The sequence below is a fragment of the Scophthalmus maximus genome, chromosome 3 (genome assembly GCF_022379125.1).
Source record: "Scophthalmus maximus strain ysfricsl-2021 chromosome 3, ASM2237912v1, whole genome shotgun sequence".
NCBI classification, from domain to species: domain Eukaryota; kingdom Metazoa; phylum Chordata; class Actinopteri; order Pleuronectiformes; family Scophthalmidae; genus Scophthalmus; species Scophthalmus maximus.
Window position 1 is genome coordinate 23,284,525 of NC_061517.1, and position 12,428 is coordinate 23,296,952.

General features: G+C 43.9%; 1 protein-coding gene across 5 annotated transcripts in view; it reads right to left on the reverse strand.

Moving 5' to 3' along the window:
* Positions 1–1,121: 1,121 nt before the first annotated feature.
* Positions 1,122–12,428, reverse strand: part of tet3 (tet methylcytosine dioxygenase 3) — a 31,544-nt gene continuing 20,237 nt past the window's right edge. For all 5 annotated transcript variants that reach the window (XM_035638890.2, XM_035638888.2, XM_035638889.2 and 2 more), the window contains 7 exons: positions 11,649–11,742; positions 10,621–10,829; positions 9,808–9,958; positions 9,545–9,634; positions 9,144–9,281; positions 8,633–8,981; positions 1,122–7,957 (listed from right to left, as the gene is read on the reverse strand). In XM_035638890.2, coding sequence (XP_035494783.2) covers positions 6,147–7,957; positions 8,633–8,981; positions 9,144–9,281; positions 9,545–9,634; positions 9,808–9,958; positions 10,621–10,829; positions 11,649–11,742 — 2,842 coding nt within the window. In that variant the 3' untranslated portion in view covers positions 1,122–6,146. The remainder of the gene's footprint in view (positions 7,958–8,632; positions 8,982–9,143; positions 9,282–9,544; positions 9,635–9,807; positions 9,959–10,620; positions 10,830–11,648; positions 11,743–12,428) is intronic.

Here is a 12,428-nt window from a genome sequence, read left to right on the forward strand (position 1 = left end):
TAGAGTATGTAAAGATTTGTGGTCAAGAATGTGTCTTGATTTTCCCAAATATAACTATAGTTTTTGACAGTTTAAATGAATGTAAAGTAATGTAATATAGGCTACGAAACTGAAAGTAGAAGGTCGTCACTTTGAGAATGTTTGCTATCGCTCCTGTCCTCTGAAATCATAGACAACGGTAACTTACACGATGACCTTTGTCCCCTCTCTGTCATATTCATACTCTTCTTCTTTCGGATTTAATCGAATAAGTTTGTGCATGGCACATTACGTTAAATAATTGCGCCTGCAATGAATTGTGGGGCGTCTAATTCTCCTTTCCTCTCACATACAAGTGTCTAGTGTACCCTATGCTAAAGGAGATGGGAAAGGAAGCATTGAAGCACCTTTCTTAAGCATTTAAAGAATCCGAACAGCTCTTATCATGGCTGCCCATGAAATACTTCTGGGTCATTTCACTCAGTTGGGAACCTTCCTGAGCAAAAATTGACAATTCGACCGCAGTTTCTGTAGAAGGCTATGAGAAAATGATTCTACCTCTTACTTGATTCATAGCGTCAGTAAACATTTTTCAGTCTCTTCTTTCAAGTCTTTGTCAATACAGCATAATGTTCATTTTGTGAAATGATGGTACCAATTAGGGTAAAATAGACGATAAAGCACTGTATGCATTGGAGTGTGGATAAAGCATGATTGACAGCCGGTACCAGATGACAGATCCAATAAAAATTATTTTGGGCCTTGGTGGAGGTATGTGCTCTACTGTGATGAACGCTGTGATGACACATCAGAGATTACAGTTTCACTGTCCTGAATCGGACCCAGCACCAGCCTGACCAGAAAGCAGAGCCAAACCCGTTTTTTCACTTCAATGTTTTTATTTATCGCTCAACATAAAACAATATTGTGGGCTTTTAACCACATACACTATGTATTCACATAATACACCATACAGCTACAAAGAGAGAGAGACTGAACAAAAACACTCTTTTTTTACATACTGCATCCTTAACATGAAAAATAAAGAACCAAGAACAATCCCAAAACTTAAAAAAGGAATGTAGCTGCCAGTTGTGTAGGTTTGTTTTCTTTCTTTTTTTTGTTTATTTTATTTGTGTGTGTGTGTGTGTGTGTGTGTGTGTGTCAGTGTATGGGCCAGGGTCCAAGTCTCTATCCCAAATTTGGAGTGTTCATTGAATTAGGTGTTCATAGACTTCTAAAGGGTGGGCCATACACGGTGCGATGCACATGTATATCTACGTTTGTGTGTGTGAGAAAAAGACAAAATATACAAGGTGTTAAGAGAAAGAGAGGGGTTGAGTAAAGGAAGTGCATGACTAGGGAGAGGAAGAGGGAGGCAGTACACAATTGCTATTCTTGTATTGTTCAAATATCTTAGTTTTCAGTTAACATGAACATATACAACAACAACAAAAAATTCAATAGCCTTTGGTACTTGCCCAGTACCAAACGTGAACCCCAGATAACAGTCTTCATATAATATGATTCTATATCTCGTTCTAGTTTAAGTGACTTCAAGTACAACATGGAATGAATACTAATAGAGAATGTGATCAGCTGTTCGAGTGCCCCCCTCTGCACACTCAAAAAGAGATGTAAATTTGTAGCGTTGTAACAAAAGACTTGACTCATAAAGTCAGCACCAGGGCAGCGCCCCATCCCGTGAAACTGCTTGAATCTCATGTCAAATTCTCTTGACATCCGAGGACCTCAGAAATATGTTTGTGGTGATCATTCATCCCTCAAATTTTTACACAGTGAATTTAAGGTGTTGCATCATAATAGCACCAGCTGACCCCCCCCCAATCTGGTACGTGCTTGGGAGGTGGCGCCTCGCATGGGAACCATCTGCCAAACTCCCAAGACAAATTTACATTATTAAGTTATGAAGAAACCCACCGTATCCTCAGCACCCTTTAATTAGACAAGTGTGTATATGTGTGGGCCATGCATCATGGTTCAAAAGGAAAATGGGCCCAGTCCCTGCACCAATCACACTATTGTTAACCACAATGTCATATAATTATCATCACAACACTGTGCGTCTTCCGCAGGGGCGTCATGATTATTATGCCAAGTGCATACTTACAATTATGAGAACTAGATTAGATAATTATGACAGATACATCTAAACAAGCAGGGAGGCTGTCTTACCTGATAGTCAAACAGAACTGACAAAGAGTGTGATTTTTAATTTTTTATAATAATCATCGCCCACTGATTCACTTTAGACTAGCTCTTTGTTCCTGAACGTCCAGAATATGTGGCTCTGCTGGTTAAGCTATCATGGGAAATTCTACTGATATTACAGGAACAATGCAACATCGTTCTCAGTTCTCAGCACAGAAAACGAAAAAACTAGCCTGCCTCTGTCCAAATGTAACAGTACCAGCCTATGAGCACCTCTACAGCTCAGTAATAAACTGTCACAGTGGTGTGATCCATACGAAAACGGGGGATATGTGCTGAACTAGTTCCAGGCCAGGGACTTAATGAAGGATGCTAACTAGTGAGCTTTTGAGGTACTAGTAGGAGTTACCTTTGGACAGGGCCAGGCTAGTCGTTTCCCTCTGTTGCAACACCTCGTAGGTGAATTTACCAAACTGTTGAACTAACCCTTTAAACAACATACAGCACAGATCAGGTGTCTAGCTTCCAATTTTGATTTGTCCTTAACTTTCCGACCTTAGACCATTGATAAATTTGAATTTGACATTACTTTACATTCGTAATGAGAGAGTTTCTCTTGTGTTGTTTGACACCTGCTGTTAAAAAAATATATATATAGAATGAAATCCTGGTTGTCAAGCAGACCCTTCTTTTTTTTCTCCATAAAATTCTACAATTTATCATTTTTGTAGGGGATTTGGTGAGAAAATTTCGATGCGGGGGATCGTCTGTGAGCAAGTTGAGTGCAGTTTCCTGTTAGATAATTGGGTTGATGAATTTTTTAAGAAAGTGACAGGTCTTCGTCAGTTACATGCTGACATGGGGTACAGTACTAAAGAAATCAAAACTACAGTGTTACTAAGCACACATTTACACTCAACACATCGGGTCCAAGTGTTGCTTACGGTCGTCAAGGGCTGTCAGAGACTTTAAAATACCCCCTTGTCATTCATGGTTTAGTCACTATCCTCACCAGTTAAATAATCTTACCTAAATATTTTAATATTTACATTTTTTTTTTTATCTCTCTCTTGAGAAAATAAAAAAGAAACCCTAAGCTTCAAGTTGTCAATATTCGGCTCTTTCTTTTTGTCATTGAAATCAAGATTAAAAGTGTTTTTATAAATCTTTTCTTCTGTATGTACAATTTTTTGTATTAGCTATATAAAAAAAGATGAAAAAAAAACATCAAAGACAATCATTTTCATCATCATCATCATCATCATCATCACCATGTAGTAATAAATAAGAGTAAAAAAACAAACTAAAAAAAAAACGCAGGTTAAAGTGAGTGAGGACATCTAGAGCACACAAAGGGACATATGCATGATTCTCTGCCCTCAGTAGCACGTTGGGATTATGACCAGTGTCTCTACAGCATGAGGTAGAGAGCTGGAGACCCCCGGGAGAGGTAACAGGGTCTTTCACAGATGACCAGGGCCTGAGGCCAAACAACCAACCAGCATCCAGGAGTTAGTCTGAATCAAGTTCTATTAGTCGCTCATGTTCATTTTAATCACATGTTGCAAACTGTGACACCATCATAGTAACCTGCTTCATGGAGAGAAAAATAAAAATGAGCGATTTATCAAATAGTCTCTCTCTTTGGTTCTTTCTCTTTCACTCACACGCACACACACACATGCGCGCACGCACACACACACACACACAAAGTGAGAGATTCATTGACTCATTGCTTTTGCATTCGCTGCCTACTCCCAGAAGTGACAGTCATTTTCTCCCTTCAACTCTTCGTACTGTTGTTTTCTCTGTGAAGGAGTGACCAAGAATGCATGTACGAATGACTGTGCTTTCTCTGCCCTGTACAGTGTACTATTGTGTGAGACAAAACCACTTTGCCACGACAAACTGCCAAAACACCTCAAAAAGGAACCGGTTTTCTTAAGCCCAGTGGCAGAAGTGCGACCACCAGGCAGCCACTTTGATTGGCTGGCTCTGTGGTGACAAGGTGCCTGCAGAGGGACACACCACACATGCTCTGCTCGAAGATGACAGCACCATGCAGAGGAAGAGGAGTGGGCCCCTCACAGTAAATCAAGTGTAATAGGAGAGCACCAGAGTGTGTCTAGTTGCACCGAAAGCACTGCTATCCCAACACGGTTTCCTGCTGCCAACCTGGGTGGGCTTCATCTCCAGACTTCATTCACATTTGTGCCACGATGGACAAAGATCAGTTTTTACCTCGCGCTGCTTTGGACAAGGCCCATCCATGGTCAGCAGACAGGGTATGACATTACCCTCTACTGGCCATAGGTGGTCAAAGCAGCAAAGCAAGGCTCATCTGGCTTCTGAAAGGATCTCAAGTGCTTGTAGGTTTGTTTGTATGCACCACTTTGAAACAGCGGTCACTGCTGCCCTCTAGAGTTTACACTGGGAAGTGCTCACCACTACTTGAATAGGAAGATAAAGAGCGCCACGTGTTACACCTCTGTGTTAATTGCTGATCTGGGTCAAATGGCATTTGAAAATAATATCACTCATTTTAGCCTCAGTGGAATAACAGATACGTACAGTTTTCCACATGGAAAACAACGAATTTGTAATATCTGCAAGATACTTTTCATTGCATGATAAATTCCCTGCACCATTGTCTAACCATTAGTGACAAGACCAATCAGTCTAGTAATAATTTGTTTTGGTCAAAACAAAAATATTAACTTGCAAATGCTATTCGAGGCAGATGTGAGCTAGAGCACCAGAACAACTACAGCATCAAGTGCCATGAAGAGTAGTGGAATGAAAATCGATCAGAGCTGAAAGTTGAGCACCAGTTGAAAGCTGGATGAGCGTAGAAGAGGAGGAGCACATCATCTAAGGACAAGAGAAGAAGCAATGTATTGTCCAAGGGCTAATGGCAATTTTAAAATGGAGCTATTTTCCCACCTTTAGCATCCGAATAGTTGGATTTGTTAATGATAAATTATTATTGCTGACTTCAGAGCTCGGTTTCAGCCTTCTAGGTTCTCTGTTTTCCCATACACACTGAAACCAACCACTGCTCCTCTGCTGTGTAAATGGAATATCTAAAAAGGTATGATGGGTTGCATCAGCACAATTACAATCGATAATTTGGAAATACGATATACTCCATTACCATGTGTGTAGACAATATTTATCATAATAGAATGTATATGCAAATAAAAATTTTAACAAAATCCTCATGACGGCCAAAATGAGGATGTTTAGGACCACATTGATAATATTGGAATTTTCCTTTAGGGAGGCCTAAACTGGCCAACTTATAATTAAAGCTATATATCTGTTTGTTGTCAGTATAGAGACGGGTTTGTGGCAAGCCTGCTCGAAAGGCTTTTTGATTCACAGACAATATTTCTGGAATATTGATTTGCTTTCTTGTGAGGCAGATAATGGCTCCTCCTCTAAGCACAGCTAGAAAACTCACAAGAACAAAGAAGATTGAACAGAAAAATAGGGTACACGTTTTCCAAATGGAAAAAAAAATAGTTTGAGTCTGACTGACTCAGACTGATTGGTTTAAAAAAATATATAAGAAAAAAAATCACATCATTAATAATATTAATGAAAACAGCAATAATAGAAAACAAACAAGTCTTCATTATAATACCTGTAATAACAACATGAACTTGAACATTGACAGCAACAATAGCAATCATAATTATATTGATAATAATAGCAATAATTAGAACCATTAATATTCTATAAACAAGAAAAAGCAATGGAGTTCCTCTCCAGGGAAGTGAGAGGAAGAGCACCACAGGCAGTGTGTCTGAAGCCCAAACCACTGCCTGACATGAGGTAAAAAAAAATAAAAATGTCCCCTCCTCCAAGAGGACAGCGGAGGGGGCAGGATGGAGAGATGCCAGACTGCAAGATGGCGGACAGACATTAATCCTGCTCATCACTCTCTCCAGCCCTTCACAGCACCACCAAGTCAGTTTTGTGTCTGTCTGACCTCAGACTAAGTAGCTGTAGGGCCCAGTGAGGCGGGTGAAGGCATAGGGAGACACAGTAACCATAGAGGTGGTGTGAAAGATGGGGGCTAACCGCGTCACCGGCCCCTCCCTCGTGTCTTTAGATTGTCCAGGTCCTGGACTGGCACCTGCCGCAGTAGCCCCCCACTTGCGTTTCTTACCAAGGGCCTTAATGTCTTCCTGGGAGAGTCCACGGAGAGCTGCTTCCCTCTGCCATTGCAGCGCTCGCTCTGCCAGCAGCTTCATTTTGGCCTCCCACAGACCCCGGCCGTGCACAGGCTGGTTGAGGTTCTTGTGCTGGTAGAAGACCAGGGAGATGCGGGTGGGGTGGGAGCGATCAGGCTTTTTGAGTGGCGTAGTGGCATGTAATTCCCGAATGGCACATTCAATCAGGATGGAGCCGTGGGCTGGTGCAACCGCTACACCCCCAATATTAGGATCCAGGAAGTTGTGCTCACTGTCAGACCATACCTCATCATCATCATCTTCCCGACCATGGGTGCTCTTGGTGTCACTGTCAGCTCGCCCCATGTCCCAGCAGGCCTGATCTGACTGCTGCAGGGAATCAGGGAAGAGGCGGCCCTCAGGGGCAGGGGATGGGGTACTGCCTGCCACTGAACCTCCACAAGACTTCCAGGCTTTCTCCTGGAGCCCAAGGGGAGTGGAACAGCGACTCTCCCCAGTCTTGGACCAGATTTTGTCAGGGTAAGCTCCTGCGGGATTGCTGTGCTTCAAACCAGGGCTATACGCAGCAGGCCCCATGGCCCAGGGATTCGGTTGAGGACTAGGAGCAGGGCTGGGCCAGTGCCTTGGCGTGCCGGGGCCTGGGGTACCTGGCTGTGGGGTAACTGAGCCTGAGTGAGAGGTGCCAGGCTGTGGTGTACCAGGGTGAGGGGTGCTTGGGCGTGGAGTGGGAGGACGAGGGGAGCCTTGGTATATATTACCTAGATGTGGTGTGCCTGGGTTAGAGGACGGAGACAGAGGTATCTGGAGTGATGGTGATGGGGCAGGGGAAGCCATCATGGCATTTGAGCCAGGGTAGGAGGGCCACTGCTGGGGGAAAGGAGAGTGCTGCCGCTGCTGGGGGTGCTGGTGAAACTGCTGCTTTTCCAGGTTCAACGATGATGCTTCAGGACTTTGTTTATGGTTTAGATGGCTGTCCCAGTTTGTGGGAATGATACTACCATTAAGCTTGTGCCCTGGCCAGGCAGCATGCTGGATGGTGCTGCTAGGTGTGTTAGCCCCAGCCTGGCTTGGCAATGTGCCTTCGTACACTGGCACATCCATAGGCTCCTGTTTAATTACTGGAGTGCCTATGTTGGAGTGCTCAGAGGAGACAGAGGAAGGACGGGAATGGTTGTACTCTGCAGGCTGGCCATAAGCGCTATGGTGTGGTTGGTTGGTTTGCTCCAGGTGGCTGGGGTAGGACTGGGCCAGTTTAGCCCGAAGACTCTGAATATCAGGCTTCTTGTCTACTTGGACAGCATTACCACCTGCTTTGGGCAAAGAACCATTTCGACCCTCATAGGTCCTTAGCTTAGGGGGGAAAAGTGCATTTGGAGGGTAGTTGTAGTAGCCATAGTGCACAGAGGGCAGAGTGGGTGGCGGATGGTAACCGTTTACTGGATCTGGTGCAGAGGGCTGGCCAGTTGTGGGGAGGCCTCCCCTTGCATAGTAGGCAGGGTGTGGATAAATGTTGTTGAATGGGTCTGCTGGCTGCACAGGGTATCCATCTATTGATCCGTCGAAGGGCTCCTTCTTGATGTTGGGCTTCATCTCTTGTTTAATAATTGCTGAAAGTTTCAAACATAGGAAAGTCAAATTACAAACTAAATTTCATAAGTCAGCTCATTAGAAGCATTACATTTTTTCTATTTTCTTCTGTGGAGCATTATTTTTGGTCTTTTACCACCCAAGGCCCTAAGTCTAACTTGAGCATAGCATTACTTCAGGCAGGCCACAGTCAAGCTCAGCCACCATCAGCACATCAGCTGATAGTAGAGATCTCTATGCCAGCTGAGTGCTCAGCTGATTCTCTTCTACACATTCAATTGGCAAAGGTATACGACCTTTGCCAATTTTGTACTTTGTACTTTGTGTGCTCTAATTAAAGGGGCAGTAAGTGATTTTGGAGAAAGATTGTTTGTTTGTTGATGTTTTCGGGTATGGCAGACAAACACTTTGACCACGAGGCCAAAACCCCTGAGTCGTAGCGTTTGTCGCTAGCACGTCTCTTAAGGTGTCGGGGGGTGATGTTTACTTCCATGAAGGCTCATGGAATGGTAGGGAGATGTGCTCTCCCTTCCTCAGTTTTCCACATGTACACGTGGAAGGGCAGGGAGGTCCCAGAACAGAGTCATACCGCCATATATGACTAATCACGATTATTGAAATTTTTACTATAGTGGTCCTGACTGACCACTATAGTGTTATAGTCACGCAAACAAAAACAGAAAACAATAACCCACCTTTATTGCCTTCGGGTTGAGGTGAACCGCAGACCTTAGTCTGGACCACTGTTTTCTCCGGCGTCTCCCCTGTCTGCTGCATGAGTTTATTTTTCTTCTTCTCGGAGGCAGCCTTTTTGGCCTCCAGACGGCGCTGTCTGCAAGACTTAGCAGGTTCGGGCAACTTGCGCACTTCACGGCGGAAAGTCTGAAGCACCTGGATGGCTCCGGTCTGCATCTTGAGGTGCTGGCCCTCCTTACTGCCAAACTCATCAGTCGGGGAGATCTTGTAAAGCGGCAACACATGAAGCTGCTCGTCCTCAGGGATCTCCCCCACCGCACGGTTGTCCTCCTTGGTTAAAGTGCACACCTAACAGAAAGAGATAGGGAGAGCAAGGCGAAATGGACACAGATTAAAACATCAACACTTTTCATTTAACGTATTTAGCTTCACAAAAAGAATAAAACAGCCATCATTCATTTCAAATTAGCCGAAAAACAACACACATTTAGGACTGGTAAGTGATCTTACCACTGTGCAACCATCAGGGAGGTTGTGCTGGTCCTTATGAGCATGGGCACAGAAGTCCATGCAAGCAGTGACTCCAGAGAACGGCCGGCCTTCCTTTAAGCCCAGCCTGCATTCTGGAGCTCTCAACTCTGTCTGGCACTGAGGGAGAGGACAGCAACAGGAGGCAACTTATTTTTAACTTACATTCATCCAAGATAGACACACACACAAACATCGTTAAGTTGTTTTTGCCACTCAAAAAAGGCGGCACATCAGTCTTCTTGGCCGGAAGCAGAAAGTGTTGAAATGTGACAGACAACGGTCTTGACGCTACTCACTGTATGTGGAAAACATGAGTGGCATGCATAGTTGTTGGCAACACGAAATTGTTACTGTATTAAGATTTTGCCTGTAGAACCAACCTGGTTACTGTACGCCTGTGGGGCCAGCCGTTTGTACAGAGGAGCCACCTCAGTCGCTAGATGCTGAAAGTTATCCCCGAGTTTGTCCTCCTGCCGTGCAAAAACATGGCTCACAGGTCAGAATAAAACTCACACCAAAGGAGCTGTAAAACGCCACCAGAAAATTAGTGAAGATTACAAAAGTGACTAGACTCTGAAATAGAAAAGAGACCTTCAAAAATCAGACTGCTATATTGTGACAAGTGGCTTTGTGTGATAAGTACCTCTTCAGCGTGATGTCCTTGTAGCCTGAACTTGCGTGGCGTTTTGCTGCGAGCGTACTTACAGCCATTAAAGTACATACTCCATGAGCAGCCGAAGGAGAAGGAAGCACCACAAGTATCGATATCCTTGCCTTGACACGCGCAGGTGCGACTGCATGGGGAGACAGTGAGCAGATTCACTTGTAAATGACGTGTACCCCCTGTGTGCTTGCAAGTCGTGCGTGTATGCTATTTGTCAACTGAGCTGAGTGGGACATGAAAAATGTGGCAGGCAGAACATTTCATTTGGAGGCGTTAAACCACATCATTGCAGTCTCCTGCAATCCTTATCCTACACTTATAATACACACACATATTGGCTCAATTGGCTAATAAGAGTTTAAAGTACATGTGCAAACATCTGGTGAGGAAAATGCATGATTAAGATTTTTTTTAAGTTAGTTAACTGTTGATTTTATCATCGTGTGTCGAGTTAACTGTTGATTTTATCATCGTGTGTCGAGTTCTTGGACTTTTCCATATCACAGACATCCACGTGAGCCCAGATGAGAGGTGGATTCAATCACATAGAATTGTATGCGTAAAGCAAGCCACATTTTTTCACCATAAATTCCTTGGCGACATGGTTCTTCCTTTAGCTTCTGATAAAATGCCTTGAGATAAAATTTTGTTAAATAAAAGATGCTACAAAGATAAGTACCTCCATGACCAAAATACCAGATATAAGGTCTGATAATAACCCACCATTTGTTTGCACATTCACACATGCGTAAGTTAGAAAACCAGGGTCAAAGAGTGCCCATCAATACTAACTCATCATTTAGGCCACAGCGCCGGCTGGTGGAGTTGCCGTATTTAGTGAGGGTTTCACTGAGCTCGTGGTACAGCTTGTCAGCCAGCATCCTCGGGACACCTTCCCAGGCCATAATGAGGATAATGATGACAGCGTTGGCACAGTGGTGGCCTGCACGCTCACGCACCAGACACAGCAGCTTCTCTGTCTCACTGCCACGACGGATCACCTGACAGGAAACAGAGTTCATCATTATTTTTAGCTTTTACTCGGGGGGGGGGGGGGGGGGGGGGGGGGGGGGGGTCCCACTTCAATCTTGAATCTTGTAAAACCTACTACTGCCTAAAATTGAAGTTTTATTTGTTAGTAATAAACATTTGAGCTTCCTGCTTTGATGAAAAGCACCATTCCTAATTCTCCTAATGATGCCAGGTCATATTGGCTGGAAAGTCATCATATGCATATAGTAGTGGTAGAATAAGACTATATATATATATATATATATATATATATATATACACATATATACATACATACTGGTGGATAAGAGGATATACATATCCCGCATTTACCTCACATTACCTTAATATCTGATTACTCACAACTTTTGTTTTTACCACTCTTTCACTTACATTATGTCTATAATCCCCCTCTCCCTCTGTCTCCAGCACACACACTTAGGCTCGAATCCATAAAGTCATTAGCAGGAAGTATCTGTGGATGTACAGGCTGTTGTTTCAGAGAAAGACCTCCTACTGATTTACTCACTCTAAACCGGGCCGAGTGTCTCCCCATGACCCCGCACGCATGCACGCACGCAAGTGCGCACACGCCACACTCACACACACACACACACACACACACACACACACACACACACTCGCACAATTCTTTTGTTGTTTGGCTGTCATCATTGTTCTCTCTTATTTTAACACAATCACCTTAAGAGGTTGGGAATCTATAAAAAAACAACTTTGTCTTCACATGGGATGGGGGCTTTTTCAAACTTGATGAGCTGGTGGATGTGACGTGATGCGATGCTACTTACCCATTTTGCAATAGGACATCCTTGTGAGCTCTTTCCCTCTCTGCCTGTGTACACCACTTTCTCAACCCGGACAGCTTCCCCTTTCTCTCCATACCTACACAGGGGGAGAGAAAATTCTTACTTCTTTGAATGTTCATCCGGTTCAGCACTTGGATGTATGGAGCCAGAATGTGTAAAAATATAATAATTTACATAGCTGAATACACTACTGAAACTGGTACCACATTGCATAAACAATGAGCGACCCATGGCCACGGCAAAACCTCAGCAGCACTGCGGGGTGATGTAACGGAGATATGATCCCGTTGCACCCAAGGTTTTGTCATGACAGACCTCATTAAGAGTTGTTCCTATTATTGTAATTTCTTGGCTAGGTATGGCTTTTGCCTGTCTTTCTCTGAATCCGTGGAATTTTCTGTATTCTGCTGTCGGAGCAGCAGCATACAGTATGTGAACTCTAAAAAAGACAGACCAATCTCAGCGGTTCTGGCTGGGGACAAGTGTTCACAAGGCTCTGCTGAGATTCACACAGGCACGACAATGTAAAACAGAACCCACTGGCCTCTACACAAAGCCAGCCACGGGGCTTCTCTTTGACAGATTTCTGTGCTGGAGTTTGTGTCCACATGGGCATGCATGCAGTCAATTTGCGTACACATTTTTGTATTTGTTCTTTGCGTTTGTGTGTATCAGTGTTGGGAGAGCTCGGACAGGCAGGCTGCATTTCTGCCCATCTTTTGATAGAGCGTGGAGGTGTATAGGGGAAGGGAGGGGTCAGAG